At 45.1% G+C, this 17,818-nt stretch overlaps 1 protein-coding gene across 1 annotated transcript; it reads right to left on the bottom strand.

The window, feature by feature from the left end:
• Window positions 1-7,132: 7,132 nt before the first annotated feature.
• On the bottom strand, window positions 7,133-10,066 carry LOC144509751 (C-type natriuretic peptide prohormone). Its single transcript, XM_078238537.1, has 3 exons — window positions 9,977-10,066; window positions 9,110-9,444; window positions 7,133-7,209 (listed from the first exon to the last, which is right to left on the bottom strand). The coding sequence occupies exons 1-2, from the start codon at window positions 10,064-10,066 to the stop codon at window positions 9,124-9,126; spliced, it is 411 nt and encodes a 136-aa protein (XP_078094663.1). The 3' UTR covers window positions 7,133-7,209; window positions 9,110-9,123.
• Between the last annotated feature and the right edge of the window lie 7,752 nt (window positions 10,067-17,818).

The following is a 17,818-nucleotide window of genomic DNA, read 5'->3' as shown; positions in this document are numbered from 1 at the left end:
TGTATTGACTCCAATCTTGCTCTTTCTTAAAAGATTTTTAAAGCCTCTGGTATTTTTTCTTCTTCTGTGAAAACTAATACAGAGAACACATTTAATAAATCTGTCACTCCCTTATTGTCTTTTAGTGTCACACGTGCCTGGCTTTAATAGACTCACATCCCCCTTTTCGAAACACAAATCTTTGCAAGGTGGCAGGGCAGATAAGGTGTATAGGATCTTTGACTTTATAAATAGAAAGCAAAAGCCAGGGACCTTTACAAATCAGTAGTTAACCCTCAGCAGATGGCTATAATTTATATTTCTGGTGACCACACTTTAGAAGGAGGTTAAGAGGTTGTAGAGGAGATTTATCATATTTGGAAAGATTAGAGAAACTCAGTGATCTGGTTTAAGATGCTAACAAAAATTGCCAAGGGGTTGATGAATATTTTTATAAACTGTTATGATGGCCACGGAGTTGTCAACAGATTTCCCCGTGGGCCATGTAGAGTCTGAGCTCCCCTATTAAGAGAGTGGAGGCTCCCCCAATAGGAAAGGAGCAGTGGGAGTTTAAAATCAGTTGTCTCTACTTGGGCTGGCAGTCAAAGGACTCCTTCCTGGGCTTGACCCACGTACCGTAGCTGCAGAAACAATGTTTTATTCACTTTGTACCTTTTCAGGTATGCCCACCTACCAGGAACAGGAACAATGCAATTAAATCACACCTCCATGACAAAGGGTGCCCCATCATGGAGGAGTTGTTAGTAAATGCCCACCCATTAAAAATCAAAGTGGATTTAGGGGCTGCAGTCTCTGCTATTGGGAGCAGACCGACAGCCACATTCAGCTCCTGAGCTTAGAGGGCACAAAGGCCGGACGAGCCACCAACATTACAGATAAAGGGCATCACAGCAAATCTAGTGACATATAGATAGCAGTCAGCTCAACTCCCACTCATCGTTGTTCAGGGAAAACGACCTAGTCTTATGAGGAGAAATTGGCTGCAGCACTTCTGACTGAACTGGCTCGAGACCTTCAGGCTGGACATGGGGGGACTGTACGAAGTCATCAACAAGTACCCTAAAGTTTTCCAGGAAGAATAAAGGGAGCCAAAGCTAAGACCTACATTGAGCTCGATGCTATGCCTCAGTATTTTAGAGTGAGACCAGTTTCATATTCCCTACTGGAAAAAGTAGAGTCGGAACTGGCACGCCTGGAAAATTGACATAATAAGACATACAATTTGAGGAGTGCGTCATGCCTGTTGTCACTGTCCTCGAGCCAGATAAATTGGTCTGATTTTATGGAGACTATAAGTTCATTGTCAATTGGGTTTCTAAACTTGAAAGATACCCCATGCCCTGAATTGAAGATCTGTACGCCAGGTTAACAAATGGTCAAACATTCTCTAAGTTGGACACGAGCTATGTTTATCTCCAACTTGAATTAGATGAATCTTCAGTGAATCATGGAAAACATACTCCAAGGATTACGCCAAGTAGTGGTGTATCTGGATAATGTCCCGGTCACAGGAACTTCAGCATGCGCAAACCTGGAAGAGGTCTTGCTGTGATTCTCAGAAGTCGGGGTATGCCTAAAGAGGGAAAAATGTTTTTTCCAAGCAAGTGCCTTGCCTGTTCAGGCTATCAGCTGGATGACAAGGGTCCAGTGCAAGACAGGTTAAGAGCCATTAAGGAGGCACCAACTCCAAGGAATACTATGGAATTGAAATCCTTCTTGGGGTTAGTGAATTGTTAGGGGATGTTTATTCCTAATTTGGCTTCCTTATTGGCTTCCTTGCATACCCTACAATGGAAACATCAAAGGTGTTCTGGTGGGAGTGGGGGTGGGGGGAGGGGGTGGTGTGCCACAGCTGGAAGCTTTTAACAACATTAAACAGCAGCTTTTGTTCTCAAATTTATTGGCTCATTTTGACCCCAAAAAGGACCTTGTCCTGACATGCGATGCCTCCCCTTAGGGTTGGGGCAGTACTGACACAGTGCTAGAGACAGAACAGAGAAATCTATTGCAGATGCATCTAGGACCCTCCTGGACGCTGAATGGAAGTATTCCCAAATTGAGAAAGAGGGATTGGCAGTTGTCTTCAGCTTGAAAGAATTCCATCATTATGTCTATGGTAGATGCCTCATCAGAGTAACAGATCATAAGCCCTTGTTGGGACTCTTTAAGGAAGACAAAGCAATATCCCCCATTGCCTCTGCCTAGATACAGTGTTGGACCTTGTTACTGGTGGCTTATGAATACCTCCTACAATGCCATTCTTGGGCCCAGATAGCTGAAGCTGATGCATTGAGTTGTCTGCTGTTGCTCACAAGGCCGGCTTCATTACCTGCTGTGAAAGAGGTTATGATGAGCCTCAATTTTTTGGACAGCTTGCCAATGTCTGCAAGGCAAATCAAGGCTTGGATGCAAAAGGACCCAGTTCTATCTAAATTAAAACATATGATATTACACGGGGATTCAAAGGACAACCCTCAAGTGAAATGAAACCCTATCTGACAAAGAAAGACGAGCTCACTGTTGAGGATGGCATCATTCTCTGGGGTTCCTGAGTACTCGTCCCTCACCCAGGGTGGCGTCCAATACTTATAGAATTGCACCTATGGCCACGCTGGGATTTCAAACATGAAAGTGCTATCCAGGAGCTATGTACGGTGGCCTGGCTTTGATGCAGTCATTACAGACTTGGACAGACAGTGTGATTTGTACCAGGAAAATCAGAAACTCACCCCCTCGGCCTCTCTATATCTATGGGAATGGCCTGGTTGGCCCTGGGTGTGAGTGCATGTGGACTTTTCTGCTCTATTTATTGCTTCTATGTTTTTATTATAGTGGATGTGCACTTAAAATGGTCGGAGATACATCCCATGAGCTCCACCACCTCCCATGCCACGATTGAGAAACTGCGACAAAGTTTCTGCATGCATGGGATGCCTGAAGTCCTTGTCTCTGACAATGGCACAGCCTTTACCAGTATGAGTTTCAGAACTTCATGCTCTCTAATGGAATCAAACACATTAGAACAGCACCCTATCATCTGTCATTGAATGAGTTGGCTGACAGGTGACGTATACTTCTAAGCTTGGCATGAAGAAGTAACCTGCAGCATTCATAGAGACCAAACTGACATTTTTTATTCGACTATGGGACTACCCCTCACTCAATAACAGGAATTATCCCAGTGTAATTGTAAATAGGATGAAGGTTTCGGAGAAGATTAAGCTTATTGTCCCCAAACCTCGCGGGAGGGTGGAGTCCCAACAAGAGAACCAGAAGAAGATTCTGCAAGGATAGAAAGAATGTTCAAAACTGGTGACCTGGTCCACGTGAAGAACTTTGGAGATGGTCTCAGTTGGGTCCTTGAGATCATAACAGAAAAAATGGGGCCTATGAGGCCCAAGTGCAGGGCAAAGTTGTCAGGAAGCACCTGGACCATCTCAAGAGGAGGGAGCTTGTGCCAGTGCAGGCCTTAGCGATGACCACTGCCAGCATTGAGCCATGACTAGAAATTGACCCTGCGTCTGTCCCTCTAGGTGATGAGGACACAGATTCTGAGACGGAAGTGGAAGAAGCTGGTGTCCCATCTGAAGCAGGGCCCCAGAAAGTACCTGCATTAGTGGCTTTATGGCACTCACTTCAAAAGCAAAGACCTCCAATTCGGTTCACACCCCCAGATCTGGTCCCACCTTCAACTGATCCCAAGCTGTGTGACAAGTGGTGGAAAAGACCCACCCATTGTGGGGGCATAGGGGAAGAATTGGATTTGAGGGGGGAGGGAAGTTATGATGGCTACTGAGGATTGTCAATAGATCTCCCTGTGGGCCTTGTAGAGTACAAGCTCCCCTATTAAGTGAGCAGAGCCTTGCCCAATAGGAAAGGAGCAGCAGAAGTTTCAAATCATCTGTCTCTACTGAGGTTGGCAGCTAAAGGAGTCCTGGGCTTGACCTGTGTACTGTAGTTGCAGAGGTGGTGCTTTATTCACTATATAAATAAAATGTGTTGGTGATGGAAGACTGGCCTTGGTGAGTTATTACACAAATCAAGTTATGATCGGGAACATATTGCTTGGAGGGGTGTTGACAGTCGACTCCATGCCTCAATTTAAAAATACTCCCCGTTTTCAAATTCCGCACCCCGATTTCAGTAACCCCTTCTAGGCTTACAAAACTCTGATGCTCTCTGTGCTTGTCCAAGTCTGGCCTCTGGTAGCTTTTAAACTCTGAAACTCCCTCCTTTGACATTTCATAAAATCCACATCCGTCTCCTTACGTGTCTTGAAATGTTGTTTTCCAATGTTTCTGTGAAGAGCCTGGGAATGTTTTACCCAGTTAAAGGCCCTATGTAAACACACATCACACTCCCTACGGTGTAGGGGCAGGCAATTCGGCCCATCGGAGTCTGCACCCACTCTCCAACAGAGCATCCCACTCAGACCCATTAGCCCACGTATTTACCCCATTAATCAACCTTGGCGTGTGGGAGGAAACTGGAGCACCGGGATGAAACCCACGCAGACACGGGGAGAATGTGCAAACTCCACACAGACAGTGACCCAAGGCTGGAATTGAACCCGGGTCCCTAGAGGTGTGAGGCAGCAGTGCTAACCACTGTGCCATCAAGGTCGTTGTGCAATACACATCAACAGGGAAAGAGTAGAGGAGAGGGGCTTATTGAATAGCTCCTCAAAAGAGCCATCAGAAGCAATTGAGGTCAAAGGGCCGCCTCTTGTGCTGTAAACCTATTAAAAAGACGATGATTTTTAACATGACTTTCATGTTTTTATATATTAATTTGAGTTATTGAGCCAGGGTGTTGCTGCCCTTTCCCACCTTTACCTGGTGCTCGGAGCCGCCTCCTTGCGCGTCAGCCAGTCAGAGCTCAGCGCGAGGCGGTGGCGCGAAGCGGCGGTGGGCGGCAGTGCGCGCGAGGAGCGTGAGGCGGATAACGGACAGGGCGCGTGAGGGCGGCTCGAGCCTTCAGCCCCGACAACTGGGATGTGGCTGACAACAGGGCAGCCCCCGGCCACTGTTACCTTCCACCGCCCAGAGCCCGGGACAAGTGAGCTTCTCTCCGTTGTTTATTGAGCTGCGGGTGGAGTGGGGCGAGGGAGATGCGGTCTCGGAATGAGAGGAAGAGGAGGAGGGGGGGCGGGGAGAATGGTGGGTGAGGGGGGGGGGGGAGAATGGTGGGTATGGGGGGGGGGAGAATGGTGGGTGAGGGGGGGGGAGAATGGTGGGTGAGGGGGGGGGAGAATGGTGGGTGAGGGGGGGGGAGAATGGTGGGTGAGGGGGGGGAGAATGGTGGGTGAGGGGGGGGAGAATGGTGGGTGAGGGGGGGAGAATGGTGGGTGAGGGTGGGGGGAGAATGGTGGGTGAGGGTGGGGGGAGAATGGTGGGTGAGGGTGGGGGGAGAATGGTGGGTGAGGGTGGGGGGAGAATGGTGGGTGAGGGTGGGGGGAGGATGGTGGGTGGGGGGGAGAATGGTGGGTGAGGGGGGGAGAATGGTGGGTGAGGGGGGGGAGAATGGTGGGTGAGGGGGGGGGAGAATGGTGGGTGAGGGTGGAGGGAATGTATGGGAGGAGGGGGCTAATGGCGAGGGGGTGGGAAAGGGATGGGTGAGAAGCTGGGAGTGAAGGGGCGGGGGAGGGGGGTAATGGGGAGGGGCGAAGGAGTTGTGGGTCAGGGTAAGGGAAGGGCGAGAAGGAGGGGGTCCTGAGGGAAGGTGGCTGGTTCCGGTGGCGGAGAGTGTTTCCCCGGAAGAAGGTGGGAATGGTTGGGTGCCGGGGGGAGGGGGAAGGGCTGGATTCCGGGGGGGGGGGTGGGGGGGTGGGGGAGGGGGAAGGGCTGGGTTCCGGGGGGGGGGGGGGAGGAGGGGGAAGGGCTGGGTCCCGGGGGGAGGGGGAAGGGCTGGGTCCCGGGAGGGGAGGGAGGGGGAGGGGTTGCGTCCGCGGGTGGGGAAGGGCTGGGTCCCGGGGGGGAGGGGGAAGGGCTGGGTCCCGGGGGGGAGGGGGAAGGTTTGGGTCCCGGGAGAAGGGGTTGGGTCCCGGGGGAAGGGGTTGGGTCCCGGGAGGGAAGGGGGAGGATTGTGTCCCGGGTGGAGGGTAAAGGAATGGGTCCGGGAGCTGGGGGGTGGGACGGCTGGATCGGGTCCCGGGGGTTGATCCAGTATCTGGAGGGATTTTTGATCGGGTCAGTGAGGAACCCAACTCCCAAGTTCTGCTCCCTCTGCTGCGGAAATGATTTGTTTTAAAGTTCACAACAACGTCGCCTTGTTGATTCTGTTTATGACTTTGACGGAAAGTTAAAGAGCAGAGCTTTAACCCCACAGCCCACCCGTGGCTCGGGTTCACACAGCACCGGATTGAATTCCCAATGGGGAGACCATCAATCCCCCGCCTTTATTGTTCCCCGATGCCGATCCTGGGACCTGCCTCCCGGGATGAAGACTATATACTGGCTTGGTCGCATTAATAACCACTTCAGATTTCTGCAATGAAGTCAATGAGCGCCAAAGTGCGTTGTGAAATCTCACTCTCCACGTTTTTGAGCCGTGATTAAGGGACCGGATCATTAATTCTTAGAAAGTAATGGGTCATCATCATCTGATGTAACAGTGACTGGAACGCTTTTAAGTTGTGAAGAAGAATCGTTAGTGTCTTAGTGAGTAGTCCAATAGCTGAATTTAAAAATGCACAAAATGAGCCCTTGACCCCCCCCCCCCCCAGGGATTCGATGGAGTTATTTGAAGAAAGTGAAACTGGAAAATGAACTCTGTTCAAACATTCGAAACCATAGAACTGAAATGATCCTCTGACGCTTATTTAACTTTAAATTTTATTCTGCAGTAGGTTCCATACACTGTGTCTACATGTACTGAAGGTAAAATACCAACTCCACTGATGGCTTTGTTTAATCTGCACCAGAGCTCACAGCAAGTGACTGACAGTCAGTGTCACAGCAACAAAAAACAAATACAATACAAATAAATAGTTTCATAATTAATATAAATAGAATTAAATATTGTTTAAATAGCAGCTGGCACTGTATGTACATTAAGGATTTAATCCAAGAGTCGAGCTTGTAAACAGTCTACAGGTGGGACACTACTTGTCATCAGTCAGAGTTTGTGGAGCAAAAATCAGAGGAGTGAATTAAATGTGGGTAGGTCGATGAAAAGGCGGTGCCGGCAGTGTTGCTCCCGGAGTCAGACCTTAGGGATAAGAAAGAAGACAATGAGCTGAGTAACACCCATCCACAACGCAAGACCCCACCCATCATCTGAGATGAACCCCAAGATCAACTCTTGGTTGAAAGGTTTGAGCTTGAAAGTGGGGATTGAGTTAAATCCATTCACTATGCAAAGCGAGGCCCAGGCCTTCCCTTCATATTGACCTGTCTAAAAGAATGCACGCATATCTGCTCAGTCTGGTAAGCCTCAGCTGAATGTGGACAGGCCCTTGGAAAAATCTATTGGCTGGAATTCTCCCATTCCGCCAGCCACTGGAATTCTAGCGGGCGGGGAGCAGACCATGTAAAGGTCCATTGAAGTCGAGCGGGAATCTCCGATTTTCAGGCGCGGCCGGAGAATCCCGCTGATTGTATAACTGAGCGAAGAGGTCTTTTAGAAGTAGAATCTTTACAATAAGTATTCAGTTGGACTGGTGTTAGAGTGATAGGGGTAGAGATGGCAGTAGGGAGAGGGAGTTTGGGGAGCTGGTATTAGGATTAGGAACAGGGCTGGGAGTTAATGGTGCAGTTAGGGATAACTTAACATCTGTTCCTTCAAGGAAAGCAGATCAAGGGGTGATACGATTGGAGCTCTTTAAATGATTGAACGAGTTGATAGGATGTATAGGAGGGAATTATTTCCCCTGGGAGAGAGTCCAGAACGATGAGAACTATGGGAAAGCTGAAATATTTGAGGGTCAAAGTACAGGAATCACTAAAAGCTAGTGGACGGTAACAAAAAATAATTAAAAAGACAGTTGGAATATTGGCCTTTATCTCACTGGGGCTGGAATACAAAGTGGTGGAAATAATGTTATAGCTTTATGGAGCTCTGGTTATACCTCATCTGGAGTACTGATTTCGGTTCTGGACACTGCACCTCAAGGAAGGTACATTGGCTGTGTATGTGTGTGTGTGTGGGGGGTGGGGGAGGGGTGGCGGGTGTGGGGTAGAAGTACAATCTGACCTAAAAGGTTCAAATTCGGTACACAGGTTGCTTAGACTATGCATCCTCGAATATAGAAGATTAAGTGGCGATCCGGTTGTTGTTTAAATCGATTATGCCATTTGATAGGGTAGAGAGAAATTACATTCTTTGGTGGAAGTCCAGAACCAGAGGCGTCGTCTTAAAGTAGAGCTAAAATAGTTTTAATCTGTATATTTCTCCCTTAAAAAGTGATAGAAACTGGGATGTCAACTGAAATTTTCCAAACCAAAATCAAAAGATTTTTCCTAGGCAATGAAATGATGGGTTATGGAACCTAGGCGGGTAAATGAAGTTGCGATTCAGAGGGTTGAGGTGAGGAAGGCGAATAGATAAGTCGGGGTTGAGGGCAGACGAGAGCTGGATGGATGTGTCCAAGGTGCTGAAATTGAAAACTTGCGGTTGAGTTGCGGGATTGGTCTTTCTCGAATCCATGAAGATCGTGTACCCAATTGAATATGATCGGTTTGAAGCCTCTTAACAAGAGTGGAAGAGGCCAGTGCTCTCCAGGACAGGGATCAATCTATAATTAGTCGGGAGCTGAGTTGGAAACTGAAAACTTAAGAGTGCAGTGAAGATGCATGCATTAGCTTCGCTATAGCTTCGTACAATCCTCACCGAACACACCGCCACTGATTTTTTTAACTGCAGATACTTGGCAGTAAAATTGGGATATGGCGGTCGGAGAGCTCAGATTCTCAGCCTCCGAGTCCCAGCCCAGGAGATTATTTTAGAAACAACCCCTGTCAACAGTAATCTTATCCCATGTGTTTAGCCGTTTTAAATCATTCCCTCGCGGTGTGTGGCGGAATGTGTCTTTCTGAGCCACTGCACTGACTATATGAAGCATTACAACTGCAAAACACATCGACAATGATCTTCTCAGGGCCGGTCTTACCTTTAAACGAGCCGCTAACAGCCCAGACCGCTCATGGCACCGATCCGGTCCAGTTTCACTCCGAAGCAGCCCCGTGATGGCCCCTTTTTGCTCCTGCCTCTAAACCGCAGAGGATTGTTGCTGAGGTCTTTCAGCAGACGCGCCAGGACCGCTTCCTGACGGAAAGGCCGGCCACCAATCTCTCGGGATTCGCGATCCCAGGGAAGCTCCAAATCGGACTGGTCAGCGTTAAATTCTGGAAGGGAAGCGGCTGGCGACATCTCTTGTGCCTCATTGTTCAGCTCGTCTGAGGGCAAGTAGTGCCCATATTCATCTTCCAAAAGCCTGGACAAGGTCTAAAAATAAGAGAAATAGGCAGGATTTATATACCAGATCGAATTGTCCGTGGACATAGCTCAGACAAGTGTTGGAATTCACATTAAACATAATTTATACACGGCAACCCGATTGGAATTTACAGCTTGGAAACTCTCTGAAACATCAGCCAAGTCTATGCAGAAAGGAAGCAAAGGTGTCGTTTATTGGTTAGTGATAGCTAAAAACCTACTCCCTCACTTTATATGGTTGGTTAGTCGCTCAACCCCAAACAGGAGGTCATTCTCCTGTGTTTCAATTCAACGGACAGAAGATTTCTGATCATTCCCTTGCGCGACATCAAGTAAATAGTCGAAGTGTAACGTTACCTGATTGTCAACAGCAGACAATGGAAGATGAAGCTTGTGTCGACATGACCGCTACTAGCAGATCAGCAATAACCGGCGTGGTCTGAGACCATTACGGTCATTAATCTGATTCGGTGGCCAGTACTGACTTTCAGCTGTAGCCTAGACACCAAAAACACACGGATCTTCCTTCCAGTAATCTTACCTGCAGGCTATCATCTGATCTTGGTCTAGCTTGGGCTTGGATCAGAAGCACAAGCAAGAGTCCGCAGTAGAAACTCGTTTGTCCGCTCATCTTCTCTGTTTGAGTTTGTATTGGACTACTCTTCACAGCGAATTAGTTTCTTCACTTGCTCCCTCTTTCCCTGCTGCCTCTGTGCTCAGACTCTGGGTCTTTTATTTCCATGCTGGCTGACGTCATCCTACCGTGAATTAATATTCCAAATATTAATTTATCAATCTCATTCCGTCACTTCCCTGCGATAAAGGTAATAGAAAGTACGGTAAAGGGAAATGTCACTCGATGACATGATGTGTTTGTGGGATGGAGTAGTTTAACTTATATGGTAAAGTCTGTTGCAGACATGATACCACCGTGGCAACCAGATGTGTCATTTAAACAGTTGCAAACCAATTCAGTTTGCATACCTTAGGTCTTTGAGTTACCGTGTCGAAGAAGAATCAAAATGAATACAACATCGAGTTGACTGATTTTGTCCTGGCTCAACAGTTATCCCTTCGGCAAATGATTTGTTTTCGTAAGAGTAAATTACAATTTAATATTGAAATAAAGCACTCAGACTAGAATTAACTCGGGGATAACTGACTACAGGGGTGTTTAAAGAGGGCGAGGACTTCCCCCTTTGCAGTAATTGCTTTAGTAATATGTTCATTAATATTCATAAAATAAGCAGCACTTCCAATCACTCACTGTCCCATTATCTTTTCACTGTGTTGTTATATTGTATACGAAGCTTCCAAGTCTCAACTGACTTCAGGTGCTGCGTGTGTTCTAATAGGCAATATACTTTCTGTGCGATATATCATAACAGCACGGAGTACATCCTTGCCTAATAGAGCAATGTCAATGGAACAGATAGAAGCGACAGAGATTCAGTCTGTGAGAAGTAAGTATATTCCCTTTCAAGCCGATACGAGGAAAGTGACATTTTACCAAGTTACCAGGAATGCAGAAAGATTCAAATCTCAACACTGGCCTGGAGCGGGGCTGTGACATTTAGCACCAGGGCTGACGGGGTCATTGATACTTTAAACATTTTAATATGAATTTTATTTATGTGTATATTTACAAATGCCACCAATACATTACAACAGTCACTATAAAATACTTATTTAGTGGTGGTGAAGCGCGTTGATGCTTCCTGACGTCGTGAAAGGCAATGTCTTTCTCTCTTTAATACATTGCATGTATATATCTTAAATCTATTCACTGTTCGTCGCTCATTGACTCATTGGATAACAGAAGAACGAGTTAAACTCGATGCCCATTAGTGAAATGGTAACCTGCTGGAAGCATGGTCCGAGGAGACAGCAAATGTGGCTAACATGCCAGATTTCATTCAGTTTGCACAGACGATGACTCTGTGAGAGGTTAATAAAGTCGCATGACTTTGAGATGTGACAGTGAAAACATCCTTACAAAAACTGTAACCTTTTAAAGAAATGACACTGCAAGCCACAGCCCATGGCTGCATGGAATGCTTTAGGAGTTGTGTCATAACATAATAGATTGCGCTCTGCAATGCGGAAAGTTCTAGAGATCTCTCAGCTATCGGACAGGAGATAATTGGCTGGTCGGACCAGACAGCGAGTGGTCCCCCTTGTCGCCAATATCTCAAGATATTATTAACCGCTATCAGACACGGGGGTCAAATAAACTTCGTGTTATTTAGAATTGTACTTGTTTGCTATATATATTTTACTTAGCATTAGTGAAATGTAACCATGCAATAGACAGTCATGTCGAGCTTTTTAGCAATGGCTAATGTTTGTGCATTTCAGTAAATGTCTGGAAAAAAACGTGAAATTGTACTATTTCACTGGACGATTAGAGGCGTGTTGGAGTGTGTCTAGTTAATTCAAGTGTCACCTGCGCCAAGAGGAGAAAACAATTTATGATTCATTATATAACAACAAAATGCCGCGAGTGCTGGAAATCTGAAATTAAAACAGAAAATTAGAACTGACAAAGGTCATCGTCCTGAAAAGTTAACTTCGTTTCTCTCCCTACAGATGCTGCCACACCTGCTGGAGTACTTCCAGCCATTTCTTAAGATTCATTCCTGGTAATTTAGTTCCGCAACGCACTATTTTGACCAGCCTTTCCCAATGATTTGAATCAAGAGCTGACAAGCTTTCCAATGCTTTTATTAATTTTCCAGAATGAAATACTGTAACGCTACTGGACTCATGACCCGAAAGTTTCAGTCTGGGTGAAAGATTTGTTAGTTTTTTGTCAGACAACATATAGTTATCTGAGTTCTATAGACGTGTCATATAGACTCGAAACGTTGACTCTGTTTCTCTTCACAGATGCTACCAGACTTGCTGAGATTATCCAGCATTTTCTGTTCCATTAGCTCTCGGAGGCAAAAATCAAGACCGCGTTTGCTTCCATTTTTGCAGGATGGGGAATGTAGCCACTCTGTGGCTTGTGTTTTTTAAAACCATATCCGAAACGTTCCCTTTCCCTCACATGGCTGAAGGGTAGAATGGAAGAATAGTTCGGCGGAGGTTAAAACTGCAAGTAGGGTGCGAATGGCTACCATCTGATCTTTCGGATCTCACACAAGTTCCAGCTCCCATCCAATCAAGGAAAAATTTATTCGGCGGTATTTAAAGGCACCCAATAAGACCAACTGGAAATATGTCTAGTGGTTAACAGTTGCATAAATTAATGTTACTACTATTTAACAGCTCAGAATTTTCGATGCTTGGTTTTCCCGTGCGCCCCAACGTGGAGTAAACAAGAAAATCTATCGGTGAATTTCCGAAGAGATTCTCCCGACCATCCGCCTCGGGCAAGAGCAGCGGAAACCCCGGGAAAATGTGTAGATACCGTTTTTTTATCCATTTGCCCCCGGAGTTTCCTTGGACCTTCCTTGGAAGTTATGGCTGCTGACCGGGAGGATTCGCGAATGCTACTCCCTGGGTCTGCAATACATGCCTTGCGAAAAATTCATAATTGGATTTAGCAATAAATGCCCCCCACCCCATTCCCTTTCCGGCAGCATGTGTTCTCAATCACATTCCTTTGAATTTGAAGCAGCTTTCAAGTAGCCAAAACTACCAGTCGGCCTGTCCAGTCATTCAACTCAAGGGATAAAGCTTTCTTCTATTTTGTACACTTCTAGATGATCTTGTCTTTTGGGTCAGTTTTGAGAGCCATTCATTGGCGGTTCTTCGATATAGACCTGTCAATCTGCATTTTATTAGGTTTGGTCGGTAAAATGAACTCTAAAGGAAGGACATTTTAACATTGAGCGACTGTAAAATGAAGCTATTGGAATTAGTCTCCCATTGTATACCTCGCCCTGTTCCCATTTCAAATGAAGCCAATGGAAGGGACGGGTAATGTGCACCAGCCTTCAAAAACTGTCCAGGTGCCATCAATGTCATGTGCTATCCTTGTTATGGTTCTAAGGGAAGTTCACATTCCTGAAACTTTACTCTGTTTTTCTCTCCACGTATGCTGCCAGACCTGCTGAGTATTTCCAGCATTTTCTATTTTTTATTCCAGATTTCCAGCAAGCGCTGTATTTTGCTTTTGTATTCTTGTTGTGCTCTAGGCTTCCACCCCGACCAAGCATTTTCCAGTACTTGATGGAATCTCTTCATCCTGGTACATTTAGTGGGGAGCAATTTAAAAGATGACCCCCCGCGGTACAGTTATGTCAGTTTTGCTGCATATGCTTGAGGGCAGGACGTTCGCAGCTGAACTCTTCAGTCAAGGCTGTGCCCATTCTGCCCTCAGTCCGGTTTCTAGTTTGGATTATACATAAATACTTCAGGTAGTTATTAAAATACGCAGCTTAATTGAATTAATCTATTTGAGCGAGAAGATGCCAAGCTTTCTGAATCATCTACTTAATTTTGCTTCAGGAAACTCATTGTAACAATCGTTGAACTAGCCATAAAGCCCTATCCTCTCTTAAAACCTGTGGCAATAAACATTCCTTGTCCAATCCTGTATGTGTTTGCTCAGCCCGGGGTCTAACGCGTACTGTGACCCGGAGCCTTACTTTGAGTACCCAAACCAGACTACTGAGAAACCCAAATTCTCTCTTTTCTGTTCCCACACTCCATGTACGACAGAATTATTATGGTGCAGAAGGAGACCATTCGGTCCATCGTGTCTACCAGCTCTCCAAATGCGCATCGTGACTTAATGCTATGCCCCTGTCTTTTTCCCGTACCCCTGCACATTGTTCCGATTCAAATAATCATCGAATGCCTCCATTGCACTTCCAGGTAATGCATCCAGACCCGATCCACTCGTGTGAAAACACTTCTCACATCACATTTGCTTCTTTTGTAAATCACTTTAGGTGACAATGTGGCATTATCCTGCAGGATTAACTGAGTTTAAAGATCCCCAGTGACAGGTCTACTTTCTAGTCTGAGTAATGCACAGGATCAGCTGATCACCCATCACAGCGCCTCTTGGCAGGACTTGGCCTTGTCCAGGAAACGGATCAGATAACCAATTCAGTCATGACTTGGTTCCAATGTTTCAACAACAAACGTTTAATCTTGAAACCAACTGGATCCCGACACCCAACCAATCACCTCCCCCTCTCCACAAAGACACACAGCACGGTGGCACAGTGGTTAGCACTGCTACCTCACAGCTCTAGGGACCAGGGTTCAATTCCTGGCTTGGGTCTGTGTGTGTGGAGTCTGCATGTTCTCCCCGTGTCGTGGGTTTCCTCCGGGTCCCAAGTTTCTTCCTGCAGTCCAAAGATGTGCTGGTTAGGTGCATTGGCCATGCTAAATTCTCCCTCAGTGTACCCGAACAGGTGCCTGAGTGTGGCGACTAGGGGATTTTCATAGTTAATTGCAGTGTTAATGTAACCCTACTTGTGTCACTAATAAATAAACTTTAAAAAACACAAATACAGACTGTGAATGACTAATGACTAGTCAGGGAACAAATTGAGTCCTCCAATGGTATGCAACAGATACCAGAGACTCATCGTGTAGTTCCCGGGGAGCACACAACTTGAATGTATTCTTGACGACGGCATGTGCACACTTGCTACGTGGAATCCAACTATGACTTTGCTAGTGAGAAATATAGGAGCCTCAGTATAACTACGGCTGCTTTGCAACCTTATTTTAGTAGATGCCAGGTCTTGGATGTTGGAGTGTACGGCCTAATAACCAATCTTACAGCACTTGTTGTGCCAAGCTACATACTTTCTGAAACAATTCTGTGACACCAGCTTGGTGGAAGGACTCCTTAATATTCGAGATGTTATTAGTCAAATGCTACGTGCAAGTTTTTCCACCAACAGCAGCTTAATCCAGGTCTTACTATGAGTGACTTTGACAAAGAACCAGTTCGTACACCCTGTCATTGATTATTTTTGCATTAAAATGCAAGGTTGGTTAGAAAATGGGAGTTCAGATTAACATAAACGCCTTTCCACCGAACTTTGCCTCACTGGTATCCAATCTTACATGGCCTTAACGAGGCTCAGTTAGTAGCGCTCTGGCCTCTGAATCATCAGCTTCGGGGTTTAAGTCCCGCTCCCGGGCTTAACTAGAGAACTGTAGACTGACCTTCCAGTGCAGTACTCCCTTAGTACTTTTGCATTCTGCATTGTGGTGGCACTGCCGACCAGCCCTAATTTAGGTTTAGGTTGACCATTGGGCCTTCCCAGGGTTTCCAATTTTAATTTCGGGTGAGCGCCAAAGAACTGGCCTTTCAATGGTGTTGGAGGCGTTATTTCATCGCTTTTTCAAATAGCTGTCAGGAACAGATGAAGTTGAAGTAAGGTATAGACTAGAGGCTTCATGGTGTTTAAGGATCTGACTCGACACAAAAAGCTAGGTTAATGTATGTACTTGGAGTTTTAACAGCGTGGAACATAGTTTTTTCCTAGCAGATGGGTCAACAATAAAAATGCCCCAGAATATGATTCTATCTTTATTAGTCATAATTTCTAGTTGATAAAATCTTTGTATTCATTTTCTTTCTCGACATTATGACCAATTATGTATGAATCAGAAAGGGACTACTTAGTGACTGCGAAAAATAGGTTTCCAGCTTCACTGTAACATTTCTAATATTGCAAGGAAGTATAAACATGGATCTGGAAGTGACAGAGAATGGCCGGGGAAATGTCTTGGGAATTTGCTGCATATCTCCAGTTTTTGTTAATGTCCACTGTAAACACAGTTCCCAAACAAATTTTGAGATTTGGAGTCTACAAGAGCGCTTTGCCCTAATGTTGCCGGAAGAGGCTGTTCTGCGGTAACCCCATCTATGGGGTTGAAACATTCAACTTCCCTTTTCCTCAGTTACCGTAGACAAAAGCAACATCGCTGGTAGTGGAAGTAATTTTGGATTAAAGAACCATTCATATTTAATGCTGCATTTTCATTTTATTTGACTGTAATAACAAGGAATGTTAAAACAACAGAAATCACATCAATTACTCTGGAATGAGTACATGATCACTTTTAGCGTGAACATTGGTGCAAATGATGGGTTGTCTAATTCTGCAACTTCTAGTGCTTTATGCTTCTATTTCACACGCTCAGCAATGGAGGTGAATCATTGCTCTTTAACACATCATCCTTACCAGGCAACATAGCTTTTCATTTCCTTAAACAGCCTGCTAATTATTAAGGAAAAAAATATTTTGTTTATTTTACAACTGTGAAGACATCCTGAAACAAAATCAATTCTCTGTATAAGAGTATGAAATAAAATAATCCCCAATAGAGCATCTGTCTTAATTTTCTAATAAAGAACCCATTCCAAATTCCACATCAGTTGCACCAGATTCCCATTACCGCAATCACATGAACATGGAACAGAAACATGAGTTTACAAGTAAATACATTTCTCTTAAATTAATATAAATAGCTCTCCATTCAAAAATAATGAAATTCAATTACATTCACACGATCGTATTAAACACGGTTACTATGAAATTAAACTTGTAAATATTCTACAGCGAATCACTAAAATTTAACACTTGGACTTTATGGAACACAAGTCGAAAGTGCTTTAGTTGAAGCAAACTTTGAAACGTGGATACAGCTATAGGCGTGTCAACCTTGATATCCTGCACTCTCAGTGAAGCCCTGGGAAGAAAAAGAGAAATTGAGTTTGTTATGTGCAAAGGCAGACTTTCAGAGATATTCAATGGATTGTTTGAACATTCAATCTTGAAAGGCGATTATTATATACAATATAGATTATCTTCCTCAAGACACCCTTTGTAAATCAATTTCGTAAACATGTGTTTATATTGGCTTGGTTATTGATATTCCATGATCGGATTGCACAATTAGTGGAGAGTAAAATAAAATCTTTTAAATTAACCTAATTTGGGTAAGGATCCTTTGGTTTACTCATTTTAATCCGATAAATAAGAGCATGTCTTATGACAACGGAATTCATTCAACAAACATCATACTCTGCAATTTAATAAATATTTCTGTTGAATTACCAGTGTATATAGTGGGAGATTCGCCAAGATTTTCTGAAGTCCTTGATTTGTAGATCAATGAAAATCCAGATACAAACTCAATCACTGGAAACCAAACAGCAATACAGTCTTTCTATGTAATTCCTACCCTAACTCCGCGCTGTCCAATAGTTGGTACGGAACTGATAACCTGTCCAGCTAGTTTTGTTGCTTAACCTATCATGAAGTCGACCCAAGTAGCATTTTACAGCTGCTGTTTTCACTCAACTAAAGTGCAAGTAGTTGGAGTAGATGAGATTCCCAAAAGACCACAATGGTTGACAACGATTGGAGTTGGAAAGCTCTTACCTGAAGTTAAATGG

Source organism: Mustelus asterias, chromosome 22 (genome assembly GCF_964213995.1).
Source record: "Mustelus asterias chromosome 22, sMusAst1.hap1.1, whole genome shotgun sequence".
Classification (NCBI taxonomy): Eukaryota; Metazoa; Chordata; class Chondrichthyes; order Carcharhiniformes; family Triakidae; genus Mustelus; species Mustelus asterias.
Note: the sequence above shows the minus strand (reverse complement) of the source record. Positions and strands in the feature narration are given on the sequence as shown.